At 40.5% G+C, this 18,215-nt stretch overlaps 4 protein-coding genes across 4 annotated transcripts in view; all 4 read right to left on the bottom strand.

The window, feature by feature from the left end:
• Positions 1-10,361, bottom strand: LOC122969464 (lactose-binding lectin l-2-like). The gene is made up of 3 exons (XM_044335139.1): positions 10,026-10,361; positions 6,151-6,887; positions 1-1,066 (listed from the first exon to the last, which is right to left on the bottom strand). Exon 3 carries the CDS (start codon positions 574-576, stop codon positions 97-99), a length of 480 nt encoding a protein of 159 aa, XP_044191074.1. The 5' UTR covers positions 577-1,066; positions 6,151-6,887; positions 10,026-10,361; the 3' UTR covers positions 1-96.
• LOC122969459 (lactose-binding lectin l-2-like) lies at positions 1,445-3,753 on the bottom strand. The gene has a single exon (XM_044335133.1). The coding sequence runs from the start codon at positions 2,166-2,168 to the stop codon at positions 1,680-1,682; it is 489 nt and encodes a 162-aa protein (XP_044191068.1). The 5' UTR covers positions 2,169-3,753; the 3' UTR covers positions 1,445-1,679.
• Positions 5,237-6,189, bottom strand: LOC122969461 (lactose-binding lectin l-2-like). Its single transcript, XM_044335135.1, has one exon. It carries the CDS (start codon positions 5,819-5,821, stop codon positions 5,336-5,338), a length of 486 nt encoding a protein of 161 aa, XP_044191070.1. The 5' UTR covers positions 5,822-6,189; the 3' UTR covers positions 5,237-5,335.
• Positions 7,528-18,215, bottom strand: part of LOC122969465 (lactose-binding lectin l-2-like) — a 20,693-nt gene continuing 10,005 nt past the window's right edge. Inside the window, exon 2 of the mRNA XM_044335140.1 lies at positions 7,528-9,835. Coding sequence (XP_044191075.1) covers positions 8,264-8,743 — 480 coding nt within the window. The 5' untranslated portion in view covers positions 8,744-9,835 and the 3' untranslated portion in view covers positions 7,528-8,263. The remainder of the gene's footprint in view (positions 9,836-18,215) is intronic.

Raw genomic sequence — 18,215 nt, forward strand, 5'->3', positions numbered from 1 at the left:
TTGCAGAAATATATCTTTATTGTTGAGAACCAATGCATTTCAACAGAGCAACAGGTGGAAAGTCATTGGTTGAATCGGACATAACCATCTCAGATCCTAAGGACAAACTGTGCGAGATACACAGACAAAAGGGAATGTCTCAGAACAAGGAGTGTCATTCCATTTCAGCTGACTGCCCAAGTTGTTGTGCACACAGTTTCCTGAATTGTTTGGCTGGTCTTTGTCCCAAAAGACAAAGTGGACTGCAGATCCATCAGACCACATCCATCTTCCTTCTTTATGGATGTCACTGAGTCCGATCCAGGTGGGTGAGACAGCAGGGTCAAAGTTCTTGATCAGGGATTTGACAAAATTGTTCTCACTCAGACTGTGGATAGACACCAGGTTGGCACTCTCTGACACACAGTGGAACTCTGCATCAGCCCAGGTCATACGTGTGGCAATGTACTTGTAGCAGCGGCCGTTGAAGCTGTACCAGAACATGGGACAGTCACCCTGCTGTAGCTTCACTTCACGGTCACCTGAAGGAGATGCGGTGGCCAGAGCCAGACCAACCAAGAAAAGGAACAAGAGCATGATGGTGTCCTTGTGTCACAGGAGCAGAGCTGATATGCGCCAGTGAGTGGGATGGAGATCCAGGAGGAGACAAGTAACAGTCTGTTTTCTTTTATATGCTGTGGAGTGGGTGTCTGCACTGTTGTTGTAATAGTATTGGCCAAGTGTACTTGACAAACATATTCAGTTGCACACTGCCACACAGTATCTGAAAATAAGCCAAAAAAGACCAGCACACCTGGAGATGTCACATATAACCTACAACTTATTCAAATAATATATAAGGTCTAATCCATTCATTCTCCTTCCACCCCAATAAAGACCCTGTGAGGTAAAAACAGATTGGTGTTGTTTAAAACAAAACTAAGTTAAGGAATGAATATATCTTTTCTCATTGCACTACCAAAAAGTGCCAAGAAGAATTTGTATTTTTTATTTATTCTATTTATTTATTTTTTGAGTTTTTAATGCTCGACAAGGACTTAGCTGATCATAACACTAAAGTGTTCACCTTTGAATTTTGCCTTGTGATGAAGTAAAGATGCTCTTGGCACTAAAATGATTTGGGAAAAACCTCAGAGATCTAATATAAACTAACTCACAACAGTGTGATTTTACCTTCAGAACCGAGTAAATATTGAGTTTTGAATACATAAAAAGATATCCATGTGTAAGGTAGTGTACTTGTGATTACATCATAAGAGCTGTTACACCTGTGCTGTTCCCATATTTATCTGATACAGAATATAAATATCTGGGACAGCCAATCATTTTTATTGAACCACTGGAGTCGAACATGTGAACATCCAACAATGGTGAAAGTAAGAGTTAGAGAAATAACTTCTGTACACACACGTAAAATTGTATATGTTTATTTTTTGTGTTCCAGACTGTGGATAGACACCAGATTGGCCTCTCTGACACACAGTGGAGCTCTGCATCAGCCCAGGTCTTATCTGTGGCGATGAACTTTTATGAATGTCCAACACTGGTGAAAATGAAGGTTAGATAAATGACTTTTCTTCATGAACATTTGTAACTTTTTTTGTTGAGGCCCATTGCATTTTAACAGAACAAGAACAAGAGGAAATTCACCAGGTTGCCCATAGCAACCATGTCAGTTGCTAAGGACAGACTATGCGAGAAGCACAAACAGACGGATAGGTGTAATAACATTTGGCATCATTCCATTTCAGATCAGTACCATGGTTGTTGTGAACACAGTCTTCAATTCTATTATTATTGTTTGGCTCTCCTGGAAACCAAAAGTCAAAGTTAACTGCACATCCATCAGACCACATCCATCTGTCTTCTTTGTGGACATCATTGAGTCCAATCCAGGTGGGTTCCTTAGTATGGTCAAAGTTCTTGATCAGGGATGTGACAAAATTGTGTTCTTCCAGACTGTGGATAGACACCAGGTTGGCCTTCTCTGACACACAGTGGAGCTCTGCATCAGCCCAGGTCATATGTGTGGAGACATACTTGTAGCAGCGGCCCTGGAAGCTGAACCAGAACATGGGACAGTTCCCACGCTGTAGCTTCATTTCATGGTCACCTGAAGGAGACTCGGCACCCAGAGCCAGACCAAACAAGAAGAGGAACAAGAGCATGTTGGTAATTTCTTGATTGGAGCTGATCTGCACTGTGAGGTGTGATCAAGAATCGTGCAGAGACAGGGGAAAGGCTGTTCTCTTTTAAATGCTTTAGAGAGGGTGTCTGCACTGCTGGCATTATATGATTGGTCAAGAGCACTTGCCAAACATTTTCACCCACACAGTAACACACAGAAGCTGAGCATAACCCAAGAAAAGACCATCAATTCACCATGAGATTTCATATCAACACTATAATTAGTTAGTTGTGTCTTAAAATAATATTCATATTTACATATGAACATTAAAAGTGTTTTTTTTCTTGCTGTAATCATTCCTCCTGTTCATACTGGCCGTTAGAAGAGTCATTCCTCATGTGCTTCAATGTAAGTGATGGACAGCCCTCAGTTTGTGCAAATACGTATTTGAAGGTTATCAGAAGCTTATATTCAAATTAGTAAAATCGAGTGGATATCTTCCAAAGTTACCACCTTTTTACTGCAAATGTTCCTCTTTTTATTACTATCCTCTCACAGTCATTCAACAGAAGAATGAGAAAGACTGTCTGGGGAAACAAAGAGGAATTTTGTACTAAAACACTTTAACTTTGGAAGATATCCACTTAATTTAACTAGTGTGGATGACTTAAGCCTCACATTAAATTCAGATGAACTCTGAAATATATTTTTTCACAAAACAAGGACATTGAATTGTGTCCACTTACATTGAAAAGGCATTTGGAGGATCTTCTAATGGTCAGTATGAACAGGAGGAATGATTACAGTGTTTCAATGTTCATATGGGCACCTGACTGGAGTTTTAAGACCAACTTGAAAAATTGTGAAGCTATCCTCTAATATGCCAGACTAAATGAAGATTTTATCCTTTCTCCATGCTCTGCCAAGAAGTTCCAGAAGAATTTTTCTTTTCTGTGAATATCTGAAGGAAATGTTGGTGATAGAAAGGGATCAGTGTCTATCTTTGAAAGAGAGTTTTACTGCACAGACAAGCACTAAACTGCTCATAACAATGAATTTCTGTATGAAAGTGAGCCTTCACCTTGAGATCATCTTTAACTTTTGTCTTGTAAAGAACCAAAGATGCTTTTACCACTAAAATGCTTTGGGAAAAAATGTGGTTCTCCCCTGAACATTTCACTCATTGTTATTTTACCTTTAGGTTGAAATGATGTTGAACACGTGTTGCATACATGACTTTATTGCACTTTACCCCCCTCCCACAGAGTATTTGTACTCGGTGTTCGTGTGATCAAAACAGCTGTTCCCAAATTTATCTACTACACAGAGAATATGAAGTGGTGGAGCAGACTTTGAAAAACACTTTAATAATCTAAACTTACACAAACAAGCAAGTAAAAAAGTGTTATTTCACTGTTAGTTCTCTTAATAATATGTTTTTGTTTTGCACAATGAGTGGAAGTTATCTGTGTGACTGTCAAGTGTCAGAGAAAATTTGGGTTGATAAAATAACTTGTGTACATACTTCCCCCACATTAGTGGCCTATAAATATCTGCATGGGATCATTATTTACGTGTAAAGTGTGGACACCCCTGATTAAGACTTAGATTCACACAACATGTTTAAAATAAACAAGAGTAGGCCTCAATGGCACTCTTGGCACTCTTAAAGTCTACAGGCCTACCAAGATGTCAGTTATATAACAGTCTGTACTTAACAAGGCCGTAGCTACCATAGATCTTTTTTACTGCAGATATTTTTACATATTACAGGTGTGACATAATAATAAATTATGACTGAATGACATTTAGCTGGCTCAGTTTCAGGGTCTTGGTAGTGTGCATGCTAACTCATTGTCACACTGTCACGGCTTACTGGAACACTTGAATCGAACAGAGCCATCATTAATATTACCAGTAACATCTGTGCTTTTCCCAAATGACAAATCAAAATGTCTGAGGACCTCCATATGCTCAATAAACCTGGCTTTTTGAAGATATAGAGGTCATGTCCTTTGCATTTTTTCCAGGGGATTTGGGGGTTTAGGGAACTTGGGATGAGTTAATATATTTCATTTTTTTATCATTGCTTTTTAAGTATTTAAAATTTCTCTACCAGAATTTTATTCCTGCGATAGTGAGAGCTTTGTTACAACAATATACAGACAATAAAGCTGAAGCTGAATAAATAAAATGTTTTTTTTATTATTCACATCATTAAAAAATGTGTGTCCCTCATTTCCCCATCATCCGTCACCGTTGTTTAGTTGGCAGAAGCCTGCTGAGTAAAAGAATGATAGGGGTTAACAGCATCAGCAAACCTTATCGCTGCCAGGTGTCAACCATCAGTGACCCTACCTTCCTTTCACACACACACACACACACACACACACACACAAACGCAGCACATGGCATGGAGTGCTTCTTGTCACAGCTCATGCCAGCTGGAATCAGCTGAGTTGAGACAGAGGCAGCTGTTCACACATTACATTGCTTGATTAATTGAAGCATGTCAGGGGAATATAATTATATAATTTCAACTTTGTAATACTGTTGTCCAGGGTGTGATCAAGCTGCATCAGAATTACAGGGAAGGATCATGTGCACTTTGCTCTCATCGCTGATTGAGTTAATTCCCAATACCTATTAAGCCAAATTAAATTGTTAGACAGACAAATTTTTAGAAAGGTGTATCTTCATTTTTTTTTTTCACATTTTTGTCTGAACCACATAGTTAATCATGTATTCTTTGGCGATTCAGAGGTGTAAAACCATGCAGACAAGTTTCATTCTCTACTTTTTCTATTCCCCCTCTCGTCTTCTCCCAGTAACTGACTCACCCAGATTCTATGTGACACACTGGTCTGTTTTATGTTTTCAGAGAAATGATCCCTTCACCAGAGTATTTTGTGACATTCAGAACAGATTAAGGGGCAGAGATGTGGTTTCTCCCTTTGTCAGTTAAATGAGAGCAGCTTTCAGTTGACTGTTGTCAGGTGTTTGTGAGTTGTGTTTGCGTAAACATCCACATGAACATACATACATCTTAGTGTCCTTTTCATTCATAAAAATTAAGGTTTGATCAAAATGACTTTCTGTACACACATAAACTTGCACAAATATATATTTATTGTTGAGAACCAATGCATTTCAACAGAGCAACAGGTGGAAAGTCATTGGTTGAATCGGACATAACCATCTCAGATCCTAAGGACAAACTGTGTGAGATATACAGACAAAAGGGTATGTCTCAGCACACTGAAAGTCATTCCATTTCAGCTGACTGCCAAAGTTGTTGTGCACACAGTGTTGATTTCCTGAATTGTTTGGCTGTCCTTTGTCCCAATTGACAAAGTGGACTGCGGATCCATCAGACCACATCCATCTTCCTTCTTTATGGATGTCACTGAGTCCGATCCAGGTGGGTCCCACAGCAGGGTCAAAGTTCTTGATCAGGGATTTGACAAAATTGTTTTCACTCAGACTGTGGATAGACACCAGGTTGGCACTCTCTGACACACAGTGGAACTCTGCATCAGCCCAGGTCATACGTGTGGCAATGTACTTGTAGCAGCGGCCATTGAAGCTGTACCAAGACATGGGACAGTCGCCGCGCTGTAGCTTCACTTCACGGTCACCTGAAGGAGACTCAATGGCCAGAGCCAGACCAAACAAGAAGAGGAGCAAGAGCATGATGGTGTCTCTGTGTCACAGGAGCAGAGCTGATATGCACCAGTGAGTGGGATGGAGATCCGGGAGGAGACAAGTAACAGTCTGTTTTCTTTTATATGCTGTGGAGTGGGTGTCTGCACTATTGGTGTAATATTATTGGCCAAGTGTACTTGGCAAACATTGTCAGTTGCACACTGCCACACAGTATCTGAACATGAGCCAAAAAAGACCAGCACACCTGGAGATGTCACATAAAACCTATAACTTATTCAAATAATATATAAGGTCTAATCCATTCATTCTCCTTCCACCCCAATAAAGTGAGGTAAAAACAAATTGGTGTTGTTTACCTTTGAATTTTGCCTTGTGATGAAGTAAAGATGCTCTTGGCACTAAAATGATTTGGGAAAAAGCCCAAAGCCTCAATTAGAACAGATATAAAAAGTGTATTAAGCCCTGACTGCTACCTGTGTTAAATAGATCAAATATAAACTAACTCACAACAGTTTGATTTTACCATCAGAACCGAGTAAATATTGAGTTTTGAATACATAAAGAGATATTCACGTGTATTTTAGGTAGTGTACTTGTTATTGCATCATAACAGTTGTTACACCTGTGCTGTTCCCATATTTATCTAAAACAGAATATAAATAGCTGGGACAGCCAAGCACTTTGAATTTATGCAGGTGAAGAAATAAAACACATGTGACTTCTGTGAGAAATGGACATTGATGGTCAACAGTTATATAACTCAAGTTTTAGTTTTTGGTTGTAGAAAAGATGATATTAGCAAAATGTTTTCATGAGATAGATAAAATTTAGAGATTCACTATTGCTGTAAATATCTCAGTGTCATAATGAATTAAAATGACTCATTGTAATTGCCATTGAGGAGCTGTATAAGCAGACCTCCACAGATATGTTTGCTCATGTTAGTAAATGTAAAACTCTCGATTTACTTGTAAATGTCAGATTAAATGTTTTAGGTAGGTTCGGCCCAACAGTTATGTTGTGTGTATGTGAAGAGTGGCAGTTTAAAATATACACATATATACTGGAAAAGCTACACATTTCTTAAGTATACCTCAAAAGTTAAAATGACAATCTGTATTAATAAGGTCTATGGAGAGTTGGGAAGATACTTTGTGTTGCAGTTAAAAAGAGAATTATTGGCCTCTGGAGGAGGCTGCTTAAAGGTAACAAAACTCCCTATTATTGATGAATCAGAATATAAAATTCATGTGATGTTCCTTTATTTAATCAACAAGCAAAGAGTATGAAAATCTAGAATAGACATGTAAAAGCACTTTAACTAAAACAATCATTTAAATCTACACAAATGTGCAAGAAGAAAAATCTATGGATTGAAATGTCTTTACGCCATTATTGTCAAAAGTAAATGCTTTTTGTTGTAATTTTATAAATAATACATTTTGTATAGTCAAACTGGGACAAAAAGGACAATTTTGAGACTATCAAAAAGTTATGTGAATATTTCTTTTGACCAATCATTGGAGTTACATGTGTGAATGTTCAATATTCATGAAAATAAAAGAAATTGAGAGTTTGTCTGCACACTGAAATTTGCAGACTCCCAAAGATTTTTTTATTGAAATACAGGAGTTGACTACATGAATATCCAACAATGGTGAAAGTAAGAGTTGGAGCAATAACTTCTGTTCATACACTTTAAATTGTATATTTGTATATTTTTTGTGTTCCAGACTGTGGATAGACACCAGGTTGGCCTCTCTGACACACAGTGGAGCTCTGCATCAGCCCAGGTCTTATGTGTGGTAATGTATCTGTAGCAGCAGCCGTGAGTGGCAGTTTAAAATATATACATATGTACTGGAAAAGCTACACCTTTCTTAAATATACCCCAAACGTTAAAATGACAATCTGTATTAATAAGGTCTATGGAGAGTTAGGAAGATACTTCAAGATACTTTTTTTTTTAAACCACCCCTCAGATAATGTGTTAAACATAGTTTATCATGTATTTATTGGTGATTCAGAGGTGTAAAACCATGCAGACAAGTTTCATTCTCTGCTTTTTCTATTCCCCCTCTTGTCTTCTCCCAGTAACTGACTCACCCAGATTCTATGTGACACACTGGTCTGTTTGATGTTTTTCCAAAAAATGATCCCTTCAAAGTATTTTGTGATATTCAGAACAGATTAAGGGGCAGAGATGTGGTTTCTCCCTATGTCAGTTAAATGAGAGCAGCTTTCAGTTGACTGTTGTCAGGTGTTTGTGAGCTGTGTTTGCATAAACATCCACATAAACATACAAACATCTTAGTGTTCTTTTCATTCATAAAAATGAATGTTTGATAAAAATTACTTTCTGTACACATTAACTTGCAGAAATATATCTTTATTGTTGAGAACCAATGCATTTCAACAGAGCAACAGGTGGAAAGTCATTGGTTGAATCGGACATAACCATCTCAGATCCTAAGGACAAACTGTGCGAGATACACAGACAAAAGGGAATGTCTCAGAACAAGGAGTGTCATTCCATTTCAGCTGACTGCCCAAGTTGTTGTGCACACAGTTTCCTGAATTGTTTGGCTGGTCTTTGTCCCAAAAGACAAAGTGGACTGCAGATCCATCAGACCACATCCATCTTCCTTCTTTATGGATGTCACTGAGTCCGATCCAGGTGGGTGAGACAGCAGGGTCAAAGTTCTTGATCAGGGATTTGACAAAATTGTTCTCACTCAGACTGTGGATAGACACCAGGTTGGCACTCTCTGACACACAGTGGAACTCTGCATCAGCCCAGGTCATACGTGTGGCAATGTACTTGTAGCAGCGGCCGTTGAAGCTGTACCAGAACATGGGACAGTCGCCCTGCTGTAGCTTCACTTCACGGTCACCTGAAGGAGACGCGGTGGCCAGAGCCAGACCAACCAAGAAGAGGAACAAGAGCATGATGGTGTCCCTGTGTCACAGAAGCAGAGCTGATATGCGCCAGTGAGTGGGATGGAGATCCAGGAGGAGACAAGTAACAGTCTGTTTTCTTTTATATGCTGTGGAGTGGGTGTCTGCACTGTTGTTGTAATATTATTGGCCAAGTGCACTTGGCAAACATTGTCAGTTGCACACTGCCACACAGTATCTGAACATGAGCCAAAAAAGACCAGCACACCTGGAGATGTCACACAAAACCTACAACTTATTCAAATAATATATAAGGTCTAATCCATTCATTCTCCTTCCACCCCAATAAGGACCCTGTGAGGTAAATACAGATTGGTGTTGTTTAAAACAAAACTGAGTCAAGGAATGAATATATCTTTTCTCCATGCACTACCAAAAAGTGCCAAGAAGAATGTTTATTTTCTGTGATCATTTGAGGGAAGTATTGGTCATAAAAAGCGATCAGTCTGTCTTTGAAAGAGGTTTTAATGCTTGACAAGGACTAAGCTGATCATAACACTAAACTGTTCACCTTTGAATTTTGCCTTGTGATAAAGTAAAGATGCTCTTGGCACTAAAACGATTTGGGAAAAAGCCCAGAGCCTCAGTTAGAACGATATAAAAAGTGTATTAAGCCCTGACTGCTGCCTGTGTTAAATAGATCTAATATAAACTAACTCACAACAGTGTGATTTTACCATCAGAACCAAGCAAATATTGAGTTTTGAATACATAAAAATATATTTACATGTATTTTAGGTAGTGTACTTGTGATTACATCATAACAGCTGTTACACCTGTGCTGTTCCCATATTTATCTAAAACAGAATATAAATAGCTGGGACAGCCAAGAACTTTGAATTTATGCAAACCAGCAGGTGAAGAAATAAAACAAATGTGACTTCTGCGAGAAATGGACATTGATGGTCAACATTTATACAACTCAAGTTTTAGTTTTCGGTTGTAGAAAAGCTGATATTTGCAAAATAAACTTATTATGAAATGGAGAAAAATTAGAGATTCACTATTGCTTTAAATATCTCAAAGTCATAATGAATTAAAATGGCTCATTGTAATTGCCATTGAGGAGCTGTATAAGCAGACCTCCACAGATTTGCTCAGATTTCCACAGTTTGCTCATGTTAGTAAATGTAAAACTCTCGATTTACTTGTAAATGTCAGATTAAATGTTTTAGGTAGGTTCGGCCCAACAGTTATGTTGTGTGTATGTGAAGAGTGGCAGTTTAAAATATACACATATATACTGGAAAAGCTACACATTTCTTAAGTATACCCCAAACAGCGTCGGAAATTAGCGGGGGGCAAGGGCAAAAATGCCCCAAGAAATCTCAGACTGCCCCTAAAAACCGTGATCGTTGCAGTTAAAAAGAGAATTATTGGCCTCTGGGGGAGGCTGCCTGAAGGTAACAAAACTCCCTATTATTGATGAATCAGAATATAAAATTCATGTGCTGTTCCTTCATTTAATCAACAAGCAAAGAGTATGAAAATCTAGAACAGACATGTAAAAGCACTTTAACTAAAACAATCATTTCAATCTACACAAATGTGCAAGAGGTTGTTGTAATTCTATAAAAAAATACATTTTGTATAGTCCAACTGGGACAAAAAAGAAAAATTTGAGACTACTGAAAAGCTGAGTGAATATTTCTTTTGGCAAAAATCAGAAAAAAGATCTGCACACTGTACTAATAACTCCTAGCACATTTAATTTAGCAACATTTCGACCTACCAGAGACTTCATCAGGTTTTGTTAAATCACCATCACAGAGCAAGACAAACAATATATAGGCACAAACACATTCAGCACTTAGGTGATTGTGAGCTGCATGATTGAGAGTCAATCTGCTCCCAAGCTGAACCAATCAGGGCAGAGCTGGACACTGCCTGATACTTCCACATGTGGAACAGAACATTCCTCTGTAGCATTTTCCCCAGTATTAACTACCCTGAGATACAGCGCCCTGGGTTCTTTAACTTAAACCACATCCTAATACTAATCACTTGTATCACCTCTTTTTTAATATGTCCAATATTACCATATAGACAAGATAACACTTCCAAACATCCCAGCTGAAATGGAAGTAGACTAAGGTGACTGTCTAACTGTAACGCTTGACCCCTTCCCTTTGAAACCTTGGCTCCTAACTGTTCCTATTTATTGACCTGACAAAGAGGAAATTTATATGAAATTATATCATTTATTCACCAAAATTTAAAGATGTTGGGCCTCAAACCACGAGGTCACACAGAGAAGGCCTACATGTAACCTGTGAAGCCTGACCATGAGGTGCTTTTTCCTGTAGGAATAGCGCCAAAATGCTGCTTATAGACAATGGGAGTCCATTGCAAACTCCATTTCCAGGGATGCTTTGCGATTTTCATACCTCTGCAAGGAACAGTCAACATACAGTCCCTCATTGGCAGAGATGCTCCTGCAGGGCAGAGCATCCTAATGACACAGTCATGACATCACCGCCCCTTTAAAAACTGAGCACACCCTGAAAAACACGCCTTTCCCATGTCACTGAGCTAGGGGTAACTTCTGTTCCTCTGTGAGTCAGCTTGACTAAAGGGGGTACCCCACGCACATGTTTTTCCCCTCACCAAAGTCTTTCCCCTCGCCGGACGAGACGAGACTTTTCCCGTGTTCACCCGAACACATTCCCGGATCCAAGAGAGACCGCTGCTGCAACCAGCGTCCTCAAATTCCCTCGAGAAGAAAGAGACGGAGTTTCTTCAGGAAGACGTGGAACTTCTCTGCCCTGCTCTTCTTCACTGAGTCGACTCTGCTGTTCTCCGCCACGCCGCTGAGAGCCAGCTTGCCGGAGAGTCGCCACAGCGCGAGAACGGCCACCATCTGCATCCGAACCAAGGACAGAGCTGGACAGAGCCGGACAGTACCAAAGATGGACTTCACACACACCCTGCCCACTTTCTTAAGGGACCAAGTAAAAGGCATGAGTCTGGGCAGAGGCAGTGTTAGATGTGTGTTCTTTTCAGCATCAGTGCTGTTGTTTAGCATTTAGCTTTTTAGCTTTATTGCTATTGTTTATTTGTTGTGTGAGTTGACGGACGGCCGAGTCCATTTTTCCTGCTTACTCTTAAGAGTATTTTAAGATTGCTGCCTGTTTTGTTGTGTTCACCACCCTAGACTGTTTTGTGTTTGTCCCGCTCGGGACTACTGCTGTATTTGTGCCACCGTGAGTGAGTACGTAAGTTGCTTGGTCGATCAGAAACCAGACAACGTGCATTACAGACTGCCATCCATACGCATGCTGTCTGTGGACAAAGGAACTGCTTCTCTTCCCCTCACGATCGCTTTCCCTCCTCCCTCCTCCCTCTCTTGCGATTAACAAACACAGACACACATGCGCGCACACACACACACAAACCAGCACCTACATCTTTCTGCACATCTGATGGTCAGATAACGTCAGACAAAGCTTTGCTTTGTCTTTCCTTATCCTCCATCAGACATGTGTGTTTTTCACGGAATTGGGTGAGTGCAAGACGCCAACCACCAGGCGGCGCCATCTTGCTATTGTCTAACCAAGACACCGCCGTATTTCCGCCATTCGGTTCTCACGTGACATGACTTCCTCCCATAGTCACGTCCGCGTCGCAGACCGATGACGTCATCACGTCAGGCCAAGTCGCCATCTTGGCACACACACACACACACACACTCACATATACACACACACGCACACATGCACTCCCCTGCATGTGTTCAACCCTGTACATAGCTGTTTGTGTTTTGCTTGGTAGAATTAGATTTTAGAAGTTTAGTAGTTTATTGAATGAAGCATTTGTTAACTTTGTTGACCTTGCTAAGTTTAATAAATACTGTTATATCTTTAAAGAGAAGTTCTTTTGTCACTATTGTGTCTAACATCTTGTTAAAAGTGGCTGATTGAAGGAGTCAGAGCTCGAATTCAACCCTTCTTTGTTCACTTGAGAATATTAATATCCCTATAAGACTACCTTGTTTGGTTATTGGTCCCGGTTTCCAGGTGATGCCCTGTATTTGTTAGTACATGTTAATAATTCTATTAATTTTATAATTAATCAATTATTACTGATAATTGTTAATCATTGTTAATAACCAACTGTGCTCCTCAAGGATCCAACAGTTGGTGTCTGAATTATTGATTGATATTAATAATCTTTTGATTTCATAATTCATAATTATCATAGATAATTATGAATTATTGCTAATAACCAAACACACTCCTGCCCGTCCTAACAAAGAGAATAAAACAAAAGCACGTTTGGTGTTCTCTTAGGGTGAGTTAACCTATGAAAAAAAATATATATCTCAGCCCTTTTTTCTCAAGATAAGGGAAATGAAACAACAGGCAATATACTATTTAAATATGACTGAATGTAAACTTGTAACAGCTCTGCACCACAATATCCACGGCATCTAGCAGTTCTAACTGTGCAGAAAATAATCTGTACTTTTAAGCTGATATGAACTATCCAACAGCTATTACCTCAATTAACACCCAGATTGCATGAATAAACAACACTTCAAGTTAGGGATGCATGATATTATCGGCATGTCATCGGTATCAGCCGATAAAAGCTTTAAAATTAAATATCGGCATCGGCCATTTCTGCCGATTATGAGAGGCTGATTTGTTGCCATCTCCTCTGCCCCCTGACTATACTTCCCTCCACGGACTGTTTCACCCTGATGGCTCCACTTCACTCAAACTGCCCCGACTTGAGTGAAGTGGAGCCTGCGCGGGGAAGCACCATCAGTGAGAAACAGTCCGTAGAGGAGCTGCTATGATCGGCTGCACGGAGAGGAAACACCTCGACTGACAGGATGTACCACTCTGTTTGGAAAAAAAATTTTTTTGATTTATAAATGCAGTTGGCAACCAGCGTATTAGGTGCATTACCGCTACCTTCTGCTCCGGAGTGTGGACCAGAGATTAAATCCTACACATTTAATCCTGGCTGTCTAGTAAACTCGAAGAAAACTCTACTGCTCCATCCACGTGTCAGGTTCATTAAAGTTTTAAGGCTGAGCTCCTGAACTCCAGCCCTCCTAAGTTCTTCCTTCATATATTGTCTTTCTTGATCATACTTAGTACAATCTCTGCTTGCATGCATAATAGCCTCCTCAGCCAGCTGGAAAAAAATCGGCAATCGGCCACGATGAGTTGGAAATATCGGCATATTGGATATCGGCAAAAAATCCAATATCGTGCATCCCTACTTCAAGTTTCTCTTGTGGGTTACTCACCCACGCCGGACAGTTAAACCGTCTCTTTACTGTGATGGCCGACCCCAGACCAAACTCCGTACCAGGCAAGGTGAAGGGAAGTCCGCATTCCGTCCCAGCAGCGATGAAGAAGGAAAGTCCCAGTGAAAAAAGAAGAAAGAAACGGTAGGTTTCTCTCTAAAGCCAAAGGTGCCCAGTCTGATGCTGAGAGCGGGCTTCAGAGTCCATACATAAAACGCTAGCATAACATTAGCGTGCATGTGTTGTGCCCTTAAAACAGGGAAAATAGTGAGGGAAGAGGGATGAAGAAACCCGCACACTTCTCTCGTTTTCACTCGTTTGTATTGAGTCTTAATTATGTACAGTACAACCAAATTCACATATTTTCTCAGTCGGAATACACTCAGTCAGGACCACAGTTTCCTTAATTGAAATACATTTACCTTCTTAACTTTCATATTGTACCTAACACATGAACTGACCTTTTACCATAATAAAGTAATGTTTTTAAACCTTACAGACAAACTTAAATGCAGAAAATGGCGGAACAACAGTCGGATGCTACATTGGGACAATAGCAGTAGCTAGCTTACACGGTGAATGAGTTAGCCCGAAACTCTTCAACAATATAAAAGTACAAAATTCACCTCGCTTGCAACGAACAACAATGACGAAATAAGTATCAACAATGTGTATCGCTAAGTTTATAGTGCCTTAAGTACGGTAATTACCTTAAAACAGGGAAAATAGTGAGGGAAAAGGGATGAAGAAACCCGCACACTTCTCTCGTTTTCACTCGTTTGTATTGAGTGAGGCAGAGAGCGCGATTCCCCCTACTGGAGTCATGAGGCATTACCAATAGATCGACGCACAATCAACCCAGAAAAAGAATACACATTACCTATTTGTACGGTTTACATTCTGGCTGGATATTCTCCACAGTAATAACCTTAGCAAAATAACCAAATAACAATAAAATGATGTATTAAGGAAATAGAATATATAAGACATATAATTGCATAACTCTGAAAAGAAATAAAATCATGTTTCTGAAAAATCTAATTATTTTCAAATTCTTAACTACCACATACTCCCCCTCAAAATAGATGTTGTCCCCAACATCCAGACATTTGACCTTTAGTGCAATTAAGAGTTTAACCTCTTGATGGTATGTAGTTTAACCTACATACCATCAATAAACATTCAATGCGACATTACATACTATCACTTTTGCTATACCTTGCCTTATGCTCTACAAGTGTTCTTTTACAGGCTGGAACTTTTTTCATACATTCCTTCATATGGGTTAATACCCAGAGTCCATCAGTGTTCTCTGTTGGTCTGTGGGGCCTAAAGTGTCCAAGTTAACACAGTCCATTGCTGGCTTGTAACATAGTTCCGCTATTGCAGCATGTCCAAAGCAACTATACTCTCCTTTGATAAAGGTCCATGAGAGTGAAATGATTAACTGCAATCATGTGATGTTCTTTGGATGTGTAAGGTGAGCTGTAATCACAGTCTAAATGTGTACCAATTGTTCAACAGTCCCTTTGACTGTCAATTCTGTGTTGAACAGTCCATTTGCTTTGTCTAGAGTATAATGTATGTGCATTTACTCAGTTCAGTGACCTGTGCTGTGTGATCACAATATTTCTACCACCCATGTCCATAGGGTTGCTGGTAGTAGTATGGCTGCACAGTGTGTCCATGGCACCTCAAGGTTTGTATGATGTGATAGTGTTCTCAGATTGTAGCAAGCTGGTGAGCCCAGTCGATCATATGTGAAGACCTTAGGTCGCCTGTGCTGTCTAGGCCGCTGAGGCCCCGACTCACTGGTCCTGTTGTGCTCACTTGGGACAGGTGAAGGGATAGCCTCTTCCACAGGTAGGTCCTCAACATAACTGTCCTCTTGGTCCGGTAAGTGCTCCAGTTGGTTTATCACTTCATGTTCTCTCTCTGATTCAGATGACACATTTTCCTCCAACTGTATTTGTTCAGCAGGTTTACCCGTCCTCTCAGGATTTGACGTCTGAGGTTGACATGGCTGAAATGGCTTCTGAGGTTGCACTGGATAATATTCATCATCGTCCTCCTCTTCCTCTGACTGCTCCACTTCCTCAGTTGTCTCTACAGTTCTTTTCTTTGCTCGTGGCTGGACAGACATTTCGAGTGGCAGATGGTCACACGGTAGGAGAAGGTTGCGGTGTAATATCCTTGATCTCCCTTTGCCCTTCTCAGGTCTGAGTTCATAGACAGGGATGTCTTCACTGACTCGACGGACAACTGTATGGACCACATCCTCCCAGTGGTTTCTCAACTTGCCTGGACCACCACGAGGTGTCATGTTCCTGATTAAAACGCGATCACCAGGCTGTAATACTGAGCTTTTCACTTTACTGTCATAAAGTCTTTTGCTCCTTGTGGCCGCTTTATGAGCATTCTCTCTTGTGATCTGGTATGCCTCTTCCATGCCCTGTTTCCACTTTTCCATGTAATGATGATGATTACTGTCTCCTTGTTCTGGGGTCAAGTTAAACAACATGTCAACTGGCAAGCGTGGAGAGCGTCCATATAACAAGTAAAAAGGAGAGAAACCAGTCACCTCACTTTGAGTACAATTGTACGCATAGATAAGTTTGTTCAGTGAGTCTTTCCAGTTGGTCTTTCGTCTTTCTGTGAGTGTCTTTAACATTTGGAGTAGTGTTCGATTAAACCGCTCCACCTGTCCATTCCCTTGGGGGTGATAGGGAGTAGTTCTCGATCCTGCAACTCCACAATAGTTTTTCAGTTGTGCAAACAGCTGATTTTCGAATTCGCCACCCTGATCATGGTGTATTCTTGTCGGGAGGCCAAACCTTAGAGCATAGTCATTAAAGATTTTGCCTGCAGCTGTCTTGCCTGATTTGGAAGTCGTGGCGTACGCCTGGGCGAAGCGTGTAAAATGGTCGATGATGACAAGAATATATTCATAACCACCCTTGCACTTGTCAAGGTGGAGAAAATCAACAGAGACAAGCTCAAACGGGTGAGTTGTGACAATGTTAGTCAGTGGTGCTCTTGTGTCACGGCACGGCTTCTTGTGTTTAAGACACACACATCTTCTCATGACATAATCCTCTATCTCTCGTTGCATATAGGGCCAGTAGAACCGGTCCCGTATCAGTGACGTTGTCCTATCTACACCTTGATGGCCCATTTCATCGTGGAGTTCCCTCAACACTGTACTTTTGTGCTTTCCTGGTAGGACCAGCTGTTTTCTGCGAGCTGTTTTTCTGTATAAGACTCCATTCTCACTCATCTCTAATTTGTCCCATTCTCTCAGAAGACAAGTGATCTGTGAGCTGAGTTGTTTCAGTTCTGGACCTGATGGCTTTTGCTCTGATAGTTTACACTGAATCACAGGTCCAATAGTCGGATCACTCCTCTGGTCCTGTTTGATCTGTCCTGTTGTTAGCGGGATGACGGATGTGTCTGTAGTTATGGTTGCACACTTGGCCGAGACACCCATGGACCATGACACACTAGATTCATCCTGATTTTCCACTGCCTGTGAAGTTGCTCCAAGCACATCATATGATATTTCCTCTGAGCACTCTTTCATGAACTTCTCCATATCTATAGGCATCCTAGACAGACTATCTGCATCAATGTTTTCCTTACCAGGGCGATATTTGATCGTGAAATGGAAATCTGCCAATTCTGCTACCCATCGGCACCCTGTTGCATTCAATTTGGCAGTAGACAGTACATAGGTGAGTGGATTATTGTCGCTGTAGACTGTGAAGAATGGCGCATAGTAGAGGTAATCACGAAATTTTTCTGTGATCGCCCACTTGAGGGCTAGAAACTCTAACTTGCCTGAATGCAGATGGTAATTCTTCTCGGCTGCAGTTAAAGTACGAGAGCCATAAGCGATTACACGGAGCTTTCCATTCTGCTTTTGATACAATACTGCACCTAGTCCCTGGTTTGATGCATCAGTATGCAGAATAAACGGCTGCGAGAATTCTGGGAAGCCTAGAACAGGAGGCTGAGCTAGACAGTCTATCAACTCCTCTAATACTGACTGATGCATGTCGGTCCACTGAATAGGTGTACTCGATGGAATTCCTCTGCTGTTTCGTTTTGTTTGCCACTTTCTCCTTTTGTTTTGCAGGGTTTCAGTTTCTGCAGGTCCTTTAAGCAGGTCATACAGAGGGCTGGCGATCCGTGAGAAATCCTTGA

Source organism: Thunnus albacares, chromosome 19 (genome assembly GCF_914725855.1).
Source record: "Thunnus albacares chromosome 19, fThuAlb1.1, whole genome shotgun sequence".
NCBI classification, from domain to species: Eukaryota; Metazoa; Chordata; class Actinopteri; order Scombriformes; family Scombridae; genus Thunnus; species Thunnus albacares.